Source organism: Hyalella azteca, unplaced genomic scaffold, assembly GCF_000764305.2.
Source record: "Hyalella azteca isolate HAZT.00-mixed unplaced genomic scaffold, Hazt_2.0.2 contig4495, whole genome shotgun sequence".
In the NCBI taxonomy this organism is placed as follows: Eukaryota; Metazoa; Arthropoda; class Malacostraca; order Amphipoda; family Hyalellidae; genus Hyalella; species Hyalella azteca.
In genome coordinates, this window is record NW_025934708.1 from 39,455 (window position 1) to 56,095 (window position 16,641).

Sequence of the window (16,641 nt, forward strand, 5' to 3'; positions counted from 1 at the left end):
TCTGAGATGCGTGCGGTTGGAGAACCCATTATTAGATGCCCAATTTGCAACATGAAGTAATGAAACGATGAGAAATTTCGTTCATAACTGTTGCAGTTCACCAATAAGATATAACTAGACATCTCAGTACGTTAATGTAAAACACGCATAGCCTCAAGAAATTTCAAATGAAAATCTACTTTAGCTCAGCCTGAATCATTTATCAGCCAAGTCGCTATAACTAGCGCGGCGTACTGTGCAGCTGTATTGACTACTCCACCAAGTTTGTGGGATTAGTTTACTGCCAGTTATGATCATGGCCAATTTAATCATTGCCGGTAATGATAACGGACGATCGTAGCCAGTTATGTAAACTGACATTTGGATATCATGAGTCTAAAATTGTCAGAATAATTCTCGATACTGGTTGTGAGCGAGGCTAGGCATCAGCAAGTTTAACAAACGTACAATGAGCAAGAGTCGTCGACAACATGTTTGCCATTCACGATTTATATGTATCGTTCTTAGTCTCATTATTTACTAAGAAAAGTGAAGTGCGTAATTCAAAACATAACTGAGGTCATTTCAATGGCAATAACGTAGATCTGTAAAAATGATAATCTTACTTTTAGAGGGTACCAAAATCAAAAGCAAATTAATATTAAATAATTTAATATATAAATTGTACAAAATAAAACGGTTAAATACACAATTTGCAGGGAGCATCGACTAAAGCACATACATATTTAATGATTTTGCTTCAGAAGATAATGTGGCTAAACGTGGAGTTTTCAGCGTGTGAATACCGTCAATGAGTCTGGCAACAATGCCCACGAAAACAAGATGCAGTGCACGGCTTCAATATCTTTCAGGTAAGATTTACGGTCGTAATAAAAGCTGCCATATTCATATGAATAGAACAGAATATGAACTGATAATTAATGATGCAACTCGATGAATTAGGAGGGTTGAAATGTGTGCATGAGAGGGTAGTATGTGGCGATGAAATAAAGAGGTCACCCTCACATCCATCTGGATCAGAAGTAGGAAGAATTTTCGAGCAACATTTAAATGGAATATAATATTTAAAACATATGAAATATAAGAAAAAAAATTATTTTAATAATTACTCAATAAGACATAGAAATTATCTCTGGCCCAGCTGAGTAAATTTAATTAAAATTAAAATAGCGATTTATAATTCATAAAATTCATCGGCGAAATGAAATTAGGTTAAAATTAAAATATCGATGTTACTACAGTAACAGACCCAACTTCTGGGATCAGTGCAGAAGTAGGGGCCTTCGGGGTCTTCGGTAGCAAACGTCTTCATATCAGCAAGAGTACTAACATGCTGAAAATATCGAATCCGTTTCTGACCGACTCTCGGCAGTTTTTATGCATTACACAAACAGAGATCAGTCTAATCTCCTCTTAGATAAGCAACCCTGATATTGTTGATCACCCACGGGCTTTAGACAAGATTTAAAAGTGATATACACGGCTAACCTAAAATAAAGTTTAATAAATGAAAACCTAGACGTCAGTGTTCTCAATCGTGTTATTGAATTAGCCTCTCATAGCTACAAGTTATTGCGAATAACATCTCCAACATAACAATAAACAGCACCATAAAATGTTTTCAACACGAAATTCTAAATGGATGCTCAACTCTTAAAATACAGAATTGGATTGAAAACCCATGCAGGTCAACAGAAAGATATAGCTGCAAAAATTATATAATTAGAACAATTTCTAAAAGGTAGTGGCCAAGTGTCAGTCAGCAAATAGCATACAGAATTCGAACTAAATGATGCAGAAAACCTTAAAATAGCTAAGCGCGTAAAAGAGTGGAATGAAGGTTTCACCGCTTGCCAGGGAAACCGCGCTGTGCAGGAAAGATCACGTTATTGGTCAGTGGGTTGACCCTATGGGTGACTGCAGGCACGGCCAGGTTGTGGAAGTTGTTGTTGGAGTGACGGAAGATGTTGTTGCGATGCGCCCTGAATGATGCTGCGAGGTCACACCTTACCAGGACAACGCCTGAGGGGTTCACGTCCACCTTGAAGCGCTTCGACGGCTCCACAACTCCGTAATTTACGCCGTCAAAAAGGTCGGTGATGGTATAGCCATTGGGGTAAGTCAGACCAAGCTCTGCTAGCGTCACAGAAACCTGGAAGAAAGTAAGATGTTGGGTAAATATTTGAGGTCACGTAATTCATCTTTATCAGGCCATGCCTTAACATTCGGAATGGGCATCGCAATGTAATGCGCATATTAAAATACCTATGTATGGTAAATGGAGCCAATAAGTTGATGGCATGACAGGCTTGCAACTGCAGCGCGCAAATCTTTGAAGCACATTGTGAGAGAAGTTGTCCAAAGGATTTACGAGATGCTTCAATCCTCACCATACCATTAAATTTTTCACATAAACCAGCGTGGATCGACAGCTTAAGGTTAAACATAAGTAGTAGTAGTAGTAGGGAGAGGTTTCTAGCGCTTCAGATGAGTGTCGTCTATTTCGCGCCGAAGGTCCAATATTCGTTTTGCAGGGTCAGGCTTCTTCGTTGGTTTCAGGCTCGTAGCCTGATCCATCTGGTCTAGGGTGTATGCTTCTTTATTTCCAAGGCGCAGGTTCTATCCGTCTTCTGCTATTTCATCTCAACCAGTAATATGATGACANTCCAATTTGACGTAGTCAACTTGCCAGTCAGCAAAGGTCTGAGCATCAACCTGCAGGTGTCCCAATATGCCAGGGTAGCCCGCGCACGTGTAGTTGCCGTAGTCTTCGTAGATACCAAATGTCAGACCGCGACTGTGCATCTGAAACAGCAAACATTCATTCTATACCCTAGTCAAATTTTCTGATGTATCACTTCGAATGTCAAGCCAGCAAAATGCCTATATAAAAAAGAAATGCTTAATTGACGTTAGACATATTTCGAATCAAAACTCTCCCAACTCCTATAATGGTCTAATTGTAAAGTAAATTTAAAGATTTTTTAAATCCATAAGTGATTGGATCCAAGGATTATAATTAGTGTCAATCCAGATCAAGAGTGAGCTTTTTCAACATCCCATAGAAGACTCACATAATCAGCCAAAGCAGGAATACCGGAAGGGAAGCGTGTAAAGTCAGGCTGTAGTCTGCCTTGAGCATCTCTGTCACGAGCCAGCCAGCAGTCATCCAGGGACACCATGCTGTAGCCTGCCTGTAGGTAGCCTTCTGACACTATGATGTCCGCCATCTGCATGAACAGCGTCTCACTGCAACCAATATAAAAAACAGTAATCATGCGCATTTATAAAGGGAATCATTTATGCAAGATCCTCTTTGAAATTAATGCCCTTTGAACAATATGTATCTGTTCCTAAGTGATATCTACCTAAAAATAAGAGGGTTGTGCCAACAATTCATGAGCCCATAACATATGGTTTCCATTTATAATTAGTGACCTAATTAGTACAAGCTTCCATTCACAATTGCTGATCTACTAACAACAGGTCTCTGTTCATGCCTAGTAACAATAATGAAATCTTGGCAACAATAATATTAGTTTAGTCTGATGCAAGTTTTTCCAACTAAATTTCGTTAATAATGGTAGCAGAACTGAGGCAAATAAGATGGTGAAGGTATATAAATAAGAAACTAGTTTGATTGATGAGGCATTTTGGATAATTTTCAAAATAATAATTTTTATTTTGATCATCTGATACAGCAAAACTGAAGGATAAAATTGCCTTTCTAACCCCGCATATAATAATCTTCCTAGAAAGTAAGGTTACTTCTCAAATACTTCAAGAATAAAACAGACAACAGCAAATCAAAAAGTGAGTACAGTCAAGTATGTTGCACTGTATTGACTGAAGGAGATTAGGAAAAGAGATCAGAAGTTCTAACAATTCAATGCAAAGTGTAAAGAATGGGAAGGTCAAAATAACTCAGTCATTTGCCTGCTGCAATTTTGAGTGGGATTGGTGTCGTGTTCCTTATTTTGTATTGCATAACCAACCAATAAGAAATTATATTAAGAAATATTAAATACATACCTACTGTCATTATGAATCAGCTGTAATTTTGCTGATTTTTAAGGTTGAATCATTCTGACAGTCACACTATCAATTCAATTGATGATAACAAAGAATAAGAAGTGTACTTAAGAATTGACAATCTGGAGTAATTTTGATAGTTCAGAATTGATTTAATCGGTGATAAGTGTCAAATAAGTGTACTGAACTATTATTAGCATTAGATGATGGAATTTTCTTGTTGAAACACAAATGATTAATGACCAGATAATGCATTATATTCCAATTTTAAACTTTTAATCTTCAGCAAGTCAAAAAATTCTACAGATGACATTAATAGATCAAATGGCAGGTCGCAGCAAGTACTTATAATATATTTAACTATGTTTCGAATGTATCAACATTTATTTTCAAATAACAAGACCCATTGAACAATGAAATTTTGGTGGATATAAGTACATAATAGGGGTAAATAGGATACAACAAGGAAATTTTCAAATGGATAATGCCTCTGAAAACTATCTCACAGTTCAGACAAAGCAAACTATTACGCATTACAAACTTTTTATTATTGACATGATGCTATCTATTACTTGGATCATTTTGGCAGTCATAATTGTCAGTTAAGTTAGTTTTACCAATGGATCTTACATATAAGCATCATGAAATGTGTATAATTTACCTGATGCAGTTATTTGGATCATTCTGCCAGTCATAATTGTCAGTTAAGTTAGTTTTACCAATGGAACCTAACTATAAGCATCAAGAAATTTGTATAATTTACCTGATGCAGTTATTTGGATCATTCTGACAGTCTGTGTTGCATCTGAACCTCTGCCAGGCCAGCCACCCCATTGGGGGCGTTCTGGCCAGGCCATTTTCTAGAGCACTCACACCCAGGACTATGAGCACCAGGAGTGCTAAACTACTTCTGCCACATCCATCCATGATCTGGAAAAAAATATACACATTAGAAACTTGCCAAGTGAAATATCAACAAACTGGAGCATGAGAAATATGAGCTGAATGATTTACAATACTATACTGCTTTGCAGAATGCATGCAGGTTTATCTATTTGTACTAAGCTAAGTCCCAGTATGCAGTATCAAGTAACAAACCTAGAATAAAAACTATTAAACTCAAGGTTGTTATACATTTAAAGTAGAACTTTAGAGTTTTTCTCCTCTGACCTTAATGCCTGCTAGGCTTATAGGGCACAGGCTACTACTAACTGAAGTTGCCAGCTCATGTCCAACTACACAAATTAATTGTGTATCACAATTCACAATAGCCAATCTGTTTATTTAATAGGTACTCCACTCACAAACACATCAGTTAATTAGTATACGTAATCATCTTTCATGTCATGAACTCATGATGATGATGTCCAAGACTTGAAGACTGAGAGTCTAAGACTTATGCTTTTCATCAAGATGAAAAGGGAAACAATCCATAAGATAAACACAACTTTACCAGTCCATAGAAATAATTCATAGCATTAGTTCCATGTTCATGTTGTAACTGTCAGTGGATCAGATCAGAGTTATGGTAGTATTAATCTCTCCCCAAAATAAATTATCATCATTAAAAATACTTGACCTGATTTAAACCCGAAAAATTTTCTGAATTAATAAATAGCTGGAAAGATTGGAGATAACATGCTTCTTTCTACATCTTTTGTCGCAAAAACCGATACGGTTTTTCCCGATTCACGCTGGAGTGGCATGAAAGTTTATACATATAAGTTGCATACACAACAAACTCAACAGTTGCATCTGTGACCTGTTAAACAACGCTATTCTTTTCAAAGTTCCTAAGTGAAGGAATTAATCAAGGTTACCATATTTACCTTGACTCGAGTCTTGCTAGTGTGAAAAAAATGTTTATGTTGGTATAAACACAGCACAAGAGCTCATACTAGAGCTTATTACTGTTACTACGATGCATAAAAGACAGCGAAACTTCGCACACATGTTAAGCATCCGGTAGTTGCCGCTATACTAAACCTAAATATGGGAAATTGGCAAGTACTTTGGAGTTAGGATGCCTCCCGGCAATTTGCATTCTCACGCAGCAACATGAATCCATGCACCGCATCGACGCATTCAAACAGCATTCAACACTCGTATATGATATTTGCTGAGAAAATAGGGATTCACTTTGTAACTAGTTAAAAATACAATAAAAATTGAGGTGTTAGAGATTATTTACATTGAGGTGTTAGATAAACCACATTATAGTACTGTAGTGGTTTATATTAACAGAAACTGTTTTTATCCCTATGCAATGTTGGATCGGTGCAAAACATGGAATTCGATAGTTTCCTAACATAATATTGGTTGTTTAATCCGATTCGACAATGAAAAATAAATTGTTCATTATTCTCGCAGTAAAAAATAATGATAAACCGGGAAAATAATGTCTTAGAAACTCCGCGTGCAAACCAATCATAGTCAGGCAGGGTGGTCCAGGGGTTACAGTGCAGTTCTGCAGTATCAAATAGGAACAGAAAGGTGCGGGTCCGATCCCAGCTCTGTGCGCCAGTTTCTGGTCAGAATCGGCAAGGAGGCCCAGGCGGGCAAAGAAATTTTGAAGCAGTGGCCAGTGAGTTGCGAGTTCGAGCCCGCAACAAGCTTCGGATGTTCTGCGATGTCAAAGAATCGGCGACAGGCCTACGGCCAAATTAACAGCAAAAAGGCTATTTATTTGTTTAAAAATAAACATGGAGAAAGTTATCTCACTCGACGACAATGAATCCTGCGGACATGACGTGAACGCGTTGGTCGTTGGCTGTCGGAGGTAAAATAAGACACACGTACAGCCTGCAGGCAACAGAGAGCGCGCTTAGGTTGCGTCAAGTCAACCTTCACACGCAGCAGTTCAGTGCAACGACAGTCACGCGTCTCACGCTCCATTTCACCGCTCACACCCTTAGCCGTTTATGGTCACCTAAATCATTGGTTATTGTCGTCGTCGCCCGAGCAAACGTCGAAATTTGTGAATCTGAACTGCATAATTATCTGTGATTACTGTGAAGCTTGCAATTTTCCACTTAATGATATTTGCATGATAGCTCGTTTAGTGTCGAAAATATCCGTGAGAATTTCGTTTTATTGACGCTATTTTAGTTATTGGAGTAGTAAACTATCCAAGAATTGAAACGTCTTAAGAAAATACAGCAGCAACGTTTTCGATTATCTCGAACCGAAGTGTAACACTTAAACCTAATCGAAAGTATCAAGGTATTAATTTAAAGTACCTGCGGGGAAAGAAGTTGAAATAATGAAACGAGTATTACGTTTTAAAATGCTTAAAATGCGCTATCTTTTCTAATTTTTATATTGGGGTCGGCGCAGAAGAATAAGCCCATTTTATCTTGATTTCCTGTGTAAGATTTTGATTGCAACATGACAATTTGTTACGATAAATAAAATGTATAAAAAAAATTTTTAAAGACCACGTTTTTCATGTGGACTCAAAAGTAGAAAATAATTTTACGGCAGCTACTGATCTCCGTTTGATTTCATTCTCTTGGTCTTTTGTATTTCAGTTAAAATATTTTACATCTAAAACAAAAAACGTGGGGCGCATCTTCATTTAGGCATGCCTTAATTTCAATTTTGAATTCAACCACTATTTCGAATTTTTCTATCACTATTCGTTACTCCATATATTGTATTGTTATCGGGAGATGAGCTTCCCTAAAAGTTTCAGAGTGCTAGCTAGCGGGAAAGTTGGTGAAATGTCGATTGCAAGATTTGATCATCACAGACAGACAGACACGAAAGCGAGCTAAGAAAAACGTGGTAAAAAAAGAGTTGTTTATATGATCATAATAGATAGTCAAGCGAAACATCTCACATAACAAGAAGAGGTTACCCAAGTTGTCGGAGCAAGTTCCAGCCTGTTATCTTCTAAGAGTTGTGCCACAGTTCTTACGCCATTCTAAAATATTAGCATTTGCATACAAAATTAAAAGCATGGAACGTGTTTTAGGAATCTCATTATGCATTTCGCATATAGTACTGCAAATGGCATGCACCAACAAAGACCAGTTCAGTTCACGTGCTTTGTGTACATAAGGGAGCGTTTGACTTGGTCCGACAGAGCGAAATAATATGACAGTTCATATATACATATAAGCGGCTCTCACAGCAGTCGGGTGTATAGCAGAATCTTGGTCTAGATATCAATGCTTGTTTGCAGCACCAGCGTGATGATTATTTTGACCAGCTTAAGTTAGAATTCTTTTTCTTCTGGCGATCATGCTACGCTTTGTCGTGTATAATTACACTCATCCAAGTAATAACTGAAGTTTTTTTTAGCCGTGACGAGAGAATATACATAAAATTACTGTTGTAATAACAGCTGTTAGAAATCACCAAAAACTGTAATTATCGTACAAATGATTGAGGCTCGGCAACTTCAGTTAACCTCTCTCTGTTTGCATGATCGTTAGTAATTCTTTCCCACCGAACACAGCACGGATTCGAAGAGAAACTTACTCAGCAAGCATGAAATAAGATTGCAAAAATCAAGGGTTAACGTCTTAATCATTAATTACGACAATTGAGTGACACGAATTATTTCTCGCCGTTGACATTAATAACTTGAATGTTAATGAGCTGCTTAAATAATTATAAACCATGACCTGGAAAATGGTCTCGTGCCGATATGCGAAAGCGATATTGCCGGCTAAATAATGGAATGGATGCGAGATTAAGGGGAGCGTCTGCCCCAAAAATTATCTCGGCTATTTACAGACGGATCACTTTGAAACTTGGTACACATATGTAAAATCAAAAAATAGACAGCTTTTATTCGTGTCAATTTTTCGAAAAAAATGAAAGAAAACGTGAAATTCTTAGAAAACGGCCAAAAAAGGGGGTACTGTAGAAATCTATCTCCTCCTAGAATTTTCAAGCTACAACATCAAGACGCATATCATTCGATGCGTAAGGACCATATCTATCGATTCGTCGTAGCTTTTTTCGAATTTCGAATTTTTGTGAATGTGGGAGCATTTTTCCCAAAATTTTCGAAAATTTTTCGATTTTCCCCAATTTCCCTTCCCTTTTTTCAAATTATTTTCAAAACTATAACGAAATTGAAAAAAAGCTACGACGAATCTCTAGATATTTCAATTGCAAATCGAATGGTATATGTCTCATTGTTGGAGCTTCAAAACTCTAGGAGGAGATAGGTTTTCCGTGACAATAAGTGTGAATGTTGAGGAGAGCGCGACAAAGTCCGCGCGCACCACAATATGCGCTCAATGTAGCATAGATTCCGAACTAAACGTTTCTGGAGCTTGATTCCACTCAAGGATGATGGGAGCAACTACATGCGCATCTCTCCCTACAAAGCCCGGAGGCACACTGAGTCGGACCTCACAAAAACACTATATTTGTAGTGGTGGACAGCGAATTATCTCGTATCTAATTACTGAAAGAATTACCCCCCCGCCCCCCTTTCATGAAGTGTCGTGTACGTGAAAATCGACGTACAGAGATGGTAGTGGTACCATTGGATAGGCCAGAATGTCAGCTTTAAGATGAGACTAAACACGTAACTGCAGCACAACTCAAGTAGACACTATATTTAAAGAGCTCAGCAGCTAATTAGTTCCTATCTAATTACTTAAAGAACTCCCCCACCCGCCCCCCTTTCATGAAATGTCGTGAAATCATAAATCAACGTAGAGAGATGGCAGTGGTACCGTTGGATAGGGCAGAATGTCAGCTTTAAAATTAGTATAAAAACCGAAAAAGTAAAAATTTTCAATTTTAGGGTAGACGCTCCCCTTAACAGGTAACAACAAATCAAACAAAGGAGTTCTCTCAGCCCTGCCTGCCTTCAATTTGATGCTATCATCAAATCGAGAGCGTCCAATCTTCGTCTGATTAGGTGACTTCGACCAATTCGGTGTGGCTAATTGAATGTTAGATAAGCTAATATATATTTCTTTCGATGCCTATAGGAAGTTCTTGCAATGAGGTGAAGCCGCGCAAACCGTATAGCTGATTCAGATGTCAGTACGATAGACACTACGTTTCAAGCATGAAAATACAATGGATGATGCTATAAAACTATAAAATACAATAGATGATGCTCTGTGATGCTATAAAACTTGCTGTTTTGTTTCTACGTTCAGTATTACTGTGCGCCTTAAATTCTCAACATGACAGGTCCCTTCATTTGCGCACAAGAGGGACACCATGCTGTAGGCTACTACAAACTGTCATTATATTTTTAAAAACTTAATACTGCTTTTAATACTACTTGTTTATATTATTACTTTTAAAAACTTAACACTAAGTCTGTGCAATTCGTACGGACTTTACTCGTTCGACATCCGGTTTTATCTTCCAGCAATTAGTGAGGTCCGCGCCGTGACATATTGATCATTATTTACAGCAGCTCCGTAGAACCTCGTGTAACAACTTCCACGTATTTCCGGTAGTATGCAATTGAAGGTCCCATTATTAGTTACTGATATTGCTTTTCGCTTTAAATAGGATGATTTATGTTCAACAAATAGAGAGGCGTGGGTACTTATACGATTAATTCGAGGCTTGAAGTACTGTAATCGTAACCAATAGTGTTGCATGGGATTTAAAGAATTACAAGTGCGTGCACTGGGTCAGGGTCAAGTGTGCGCCGGACTAACCTGAGCCGGACTGAACAAGGAGTGTTCAAGGCTGCAGAACCAATCCTAGTTGAAATTATGCACGAAAACGTCAACACTACAACGTCATTTTTAGCGCATTTTCTCATTTATGGAAAAAATGCACTAATGTGCTCGCCATGTCCGTCCGTCTGTCCGTCCGTGACTTCACGTTTTCGTCAACGAGAAAATGCTCTCTCTGTCACTCACTGCAGTGAGTACTGAGTTATATTTTTTGATAAAGCAACCGGCATGTACATTTGTCCTCTTGTCCTCCCTAAACTAAGATACTGAGTGAACATTAGACATCACAGCGTAGTTTTTCAATAGTCAACTTCGTACAGCGATAATTGCTCATGAACTGTGTAATATAAACAGAAATATCTTTTTGAAAAATGACGATTCCTGAAACTAAGAGTGTGGAAAGGAAATCGCCATGGCGACTGCGCGTTGTCTCCCACAAGGAATACGACTAAATGCGCAACGAGCACGAACGTTCAGGAAGGATTTTCAAGAATAGTAACGCGTGAAAAGTTGAACGCAAATGCCACACAGTTTTTGTAAATTCTGCATCCCAAACACAAACGGCATTGAGAAAGTTCCGCAATCCATAGAAACAATTTATGATCAATCAATTTAAACGATTCAGCCATCAAGCACTTCATTGGTGGCTTAAGATAAAAAGGCTACGCCAAAATAGACATGAATAATTTTGAATGCCAAAAAGAGCGATCTAGCACTAGACCACTTGATTTATATTTTCAACGTCGAACTTATTTCAAGTAACTACATTCATGCAGTGTTAAAACGCGATTCCCGAGCTATTCATTATTTTATGAACCAAACGGATACGTCAGGATGCCTTTTTTGTAGACACTGCGTCAGGGATACAATTTTCAACACTAGAATTTTATTCATGAAGTGTCATTTGTAACCTGAAACCAAATTGCAAAGTTGCAACTCTGAAAAATATTAAGTTGAGTACAGGGCATATAATATGAATAATGCGAACATATGAGAGACATACCTTGAAATAATGATGCATGTTATTGCAACTCTGGAGTCAGTCAATATAACTATTTACGCAAGAAATTTTTTTTCCACGTGCTGGAGCCAACTTCTTGGCCAAATTTTGTTCTAGCTGAGAACACTTAGAGCTTGCGCCGCTAATGTCCAAAAGCAATTTGCAACATCTTTACCTAAAAGGTACGAGCGATCATGCGAAGGGGTGTACAGGCCGCAGGCGTGAGCAGGTAAAATGATAAAAACTAAATGACCATTACTATCCTATCTGGCTTCCGGATGTGGGTGATAAACAGGACCAGAAAACAATAATAAATAATTCATAACATTAGTTCATCAATAAAACATCCCAAAAGTAAATAAATTTACGTAATATTTGCATCATAAATAGTATGCATATTACTTATTCGAGACCAATTATGTTTAGGTATTTAAAATAATGCGAGTAAAAGGCTGCACGGCTCATGTATTTAGTTCCACGAATCAATGGTGAATGGAACAACAAACATTGCTCTTCTAATCAAGAGACCCTCAAGCTACACAGGTTGATGTAGTGAATGAAATAAGACAGAAAGGAACCGATATTCTATTCTATTCGATATGAATCTTGTTCGGACAAAATTCCATTCAAATAGCAACGCTATCATCAATTCATACTCGGTGTGTCAACGCGTTATCTGACATTTATTCATAATGCAACCAAGGTGACGTTCTGCTACAAAACTTTGCCAAGAACGCAGTGCCGAAGCATGGTGTTGCGTGCTGGAGTGTCTCTATAGAGGCAATGGAGCCTCAAGGCATGAAAAGGTTGCCTATACAGTCCAGAATGATGAAATTCTTGCCACACGCACCTCGGCGTGACGACATAGAGCAGCAATGCAGAGACTAGGCAGTTATAATGACCGTCAACTGTAATGAGTGTCATGCAAATAAGGCGTGCTGCGGTGCTGAAGTCAATGCCCTAATTATCGTGCCGAGACATTGTATTCTATTCAAGGGAGGCCGATGCATTATAATACGTGCAATGAACTTAACCGGTTAACCAGAATGTAAACGCCCCTTACCAAGGGCAAGATAACGTCACGCCAACACGAGACCTGAAAGAGGGAACAAACATTACGCAGCTTGCATGGAAAATGATCGATGACTCATCAGAACTCTCACATGTACAGCGATCGCAAGAACTACTCTGGCGACCAAACGAAATACATGAGGATTTTTATATAATTTCGTAATTTTGTATGAAGTATTTACTTGCTGAACAGATGCAAATTTTATGATACATTACCTAGCACGAGAGTAGAAATCTCATCCCCCGCACTGGTAAGATTAGCAGTAAAACGCGAATCAAAATTACGCACGAATATTAATTTCAATGCATTATTTGTTTTTTATTGCGATCAATTACTATTTCGAAACAAAAAATAAGGGAAAGAAAACGTTACGTGATATTTTTGAACTATTTACTTCATTTATTGTTGTGAGCAACCGCCCCTCCAATGTCACTGTAGGGCGTTGACAAGGAAATTGTCGCGACGCAATTATGTCATCGTCATCAGAGTGGCGGCAGGCAGTAATGGTCTCGCTTAATGCGAATAGTAACAGCAAGATATGATAAGCAATGCTGGTGAGAAATACCCAGCACAGGTTATCAAACAAGGAACCAATCGCGTCGCACTAACTCACGACACTCCATTTGCTCGCATTATTAATAATTTAAACAGAGCAAAACCCACCTATCAAAGAGAATACGTTAACGTAAATTTGTTTCCTGGCGCACGTTGACGGATAGTAATGAACGGGAAATCCAGTTTATCTTGAAATTTATGGTCACTCTCACGGTTGACATAATAAGCTTAAGCTATGAGTCGAGTGAACACAAAGCTTAAATTAGCTCCACCATAATTATTTACCATCAATAATTTGTTTTTTGAACACTTGATAACAAACAAATGTTGTACACAAAGTCAAGTGACACCCGAAAACGCTAATGCATGTATAATTTTTTATTCCGAAAAAATGCACGCTCATTTCGAGCATGTTCGTTCTGGACTCGTTCATTCCGAACCCGATCCTACCGAAGTACTCCACTTATTATCGGAATTGTGTACATATGTACATAGATTGAAATTATCAGGGTCGGACAATTCTTCAGATGACGTTGGTAGATCGAAGGGCATATTTCCGGAAGAAGTTTTAGTTTATTAACGACTTTTAAAATGCAACATTCATTTTCAAGTTACAAGAAGCATTGAATATTGAAATTTTGGTGGAAATAAGTACATATTATACGCAAATAGAATACTACATTAAAATTTTTTTAGCTAGAAAAATCACTCTGAAACCATCTCAAAGTTCAGGCAAATCCGGTAGTCAGGAGAAAGATAGCTGGCGTCCAGTCCGCAGAGACGAGGGTGGTCAGCCATCGCCGGTAGAGCGATGTCAGGTCACTGCTTGATGACAATGCTGGTGGGTTCCTTCAGCACAATGCGTGTGACGGTCTGGTTGTGAGCTTGTCTCATGTGGTTCACTAGCCCTCCGGGTTGAAGGTACTAACTAATGAGACAGAGGCTCGGTGTCCTTGTTGTTGATCCAATTTGTCCGATGTAGTCCAAATGATGAAGTCTACAACCTTTTTTAAGCAAAATTTCTAGACTACACCGGCCTCTCGGATAATTCCCGCGTTTTTGCAAGGGCCGTTATTGCGTTGAGTTCAGAGTTTACGTTGTTGTAACGGAGCCGGTTGAATTCATCGACAATCTTGAGATGATGTTGCTTGTTGGTAACCTGGTCTGGTTGCGAGCTTGTCTCAGGCGGAAGGAAAAAATGCGAAGTTTCGCGACTTCGAGATCTCGAGATCGTCGATGAATTCTGCGGGCTTCGTGACACCCTTCAAAACAGCGTCAAAACCCGGAATATACGCAACAATTGTCCCTGCAAAGAAGCGAGAGTTCTCCAAGAGACAGGTCTATTCTATAAATTTTGCTTCAAAGAAGGTTGTAGACTTCTTCATTATTTGGATTACATTTGAGTTTTTGGACATTGTTGAACTGCCAATGTCACAATTGTGACATTGAACTGCCGTTTCTCCTGCCACCTGAGGCAAGCTCACAACCAGATCAGGTCTCAAAGCATTACAATCAAGCAACTTTATCTCACGATCCACAATGAATTCAATAATCATATATATATCTCTGATTCTTCTCAAGTTGGACTACTACGCATCAGTATTTTGTTCATTGAGAGTAATTTTAATCCATAACTGATTCTGAAGCTTCATTTCTGCAGTTTATAGGCGTCAGTATTTAGCTTTTCTCGAGCACTGTTATAACGCATTATCTATTATTCTTCTTAGATTTAAGTAATGAGCGTCCGTATTTAGGTAATTATGAGTACAGGTATACCGTGCCTGTTGTTTATCTTGCAGTTCTTTAACATCAGTATTATATTGCAGTTGCAAGACTGTGTTATGTTCGCGGCTTAGGAAGCAGGTCGAGGACAAGGACATACCATGCAGGCATTCCTGCGAACACGCCGACTATCCTGACTTCCCGGGATGAAGGATGTGTGGCATTTTCAAAGAATGACAGATGATGATTATTATTTATGTTACCCGCTTCCGTTTATTTTTTTATCGTTACTAGAGTTACGGATTTTTTCAGTGGAAATTATCAGTGAATAATTCAGCTTGTTTATTGAACTGAGAATTAAATTAGACGGGCACGACTTCATTTAAATTTTAACAGCTCATGAAGCCGGCGATTCAGCGCATTTAACAGTCATCAGAATATAATAAGATATATAAATCAAAATTGAAAATTTGTTAATTTTCATTCTAGACACTCAATACAATTTCAATATAAACGTCTGTACTTCTCTTTCGGGCAGCTCCTTAGCTTGCGAAGTCCTTACCATGCAAGATTACGAGTACACCAGCGTTTACACTATCAAGATTATTGGTGACCCACACTCACCTTGAGTTCCTTCACTTAATCGGTCAGAGAGATTTCAGCCAAAGAGAGAGGAGAGGATGTTCAACGCTATCAATAAAATTCAAATTGATACAGATTCAAGAACGAACAGATGACAGTAGTTTTCAACAGTACAGTCGCTCTAGCCCTGCAGCCTCGCAATGTATCACACGACGGGAGCAGTCAGGCAATAAGTACCTACCTAGCTAGCCGCGCTGCTGCTCAAGAGCACGCCACTTGCTGATAGTCGCTGGTTCCCAGCGCGTCAACGCAAGTTGGCGAGGAAAAAAGATTTCGTCCAAAGTTTAATGGGGGGGGGTATGTGCTCCCTAGCGATACACAACAACCGATAAAAAGATAGTCAGTCTTATTTTCCTGTTTGTGTTTAGATAAAACGATACTTATGAATATAGATGGGAGTGACTTACCTAATCAAACCTAATTTTTAGCCCACTGGAGAACTTATTGCTGATTTATATAGAACTGAAAAACGAGAAACATGCTTTTATCACTCATTTACGATATCTGGTCGTTTTTCAAAACTTCCTACAAGAAGAAAACGATGAGAAATTTTGAACGTTCAAGCAAAAAATTAAAAGCTTGAATGAGCCGAACTAATAATAAAGTTCACAATATTAAGGATACGCGGACATTTCTAGCTGAACGCCGGCGTCTTAAAGGAGCAGGGATGCATGCAGGGTGCTGCTGGCTCCAGAGGAGGTCCAGGGTTCTGGAACGGATGCTGCCAAGGACTCGGCGAGCGAACGCACGTCGAGAAGTTGCGTTCATCCAAAAGGGAAGCCTGCGTGATACTCTTATATACATATCGATGTAAAGTGTATCCTATTTACTTGTATCATGTACTTATTTCCATCAAAATTTCTGTATTCAATGCTTCCTGTAACTTGAAAATGAATGTTGTTACATTCGAAACGTCGTTAATAAAGTGATATTACTCCCTTGAACCT

General features: G+C 38.5%; 1 protein-coding gene across 1 annotated transcript; it reads right to left on the reverse strand.

Annotated features, from left to right (window-relative positions):
- Positions 1-634: 634 nt before the first annotated feature.
- LOC108666989 (alpha-galactosidase A) lies at positions 635-15,848 on the reverse strand. Its single transcript, XM_047880035.1, has 5 exons — positions 15,677-15,848; positions 4,796-4,962; positions 3,075-3,249; positions 2,649-2,805; positions 635-2,181 (listed from the first exon to the last, which is right to left on the reverse strand). The coding sequence occupies exons 2-5, from the start codon at positions 4,957-4,959 to the stop codon at positions 1,844-1,846; spliced, it is 834 nt and encodes a 277-aa protein (XP_047735991.1). The 5' UTR covers positions 4,960-4,962; positions 15,677-15,848; the 3' UTR covers positions 635-1,843.
- Positions 15,849-16,641: the final 793 nt, after the last annotated feature.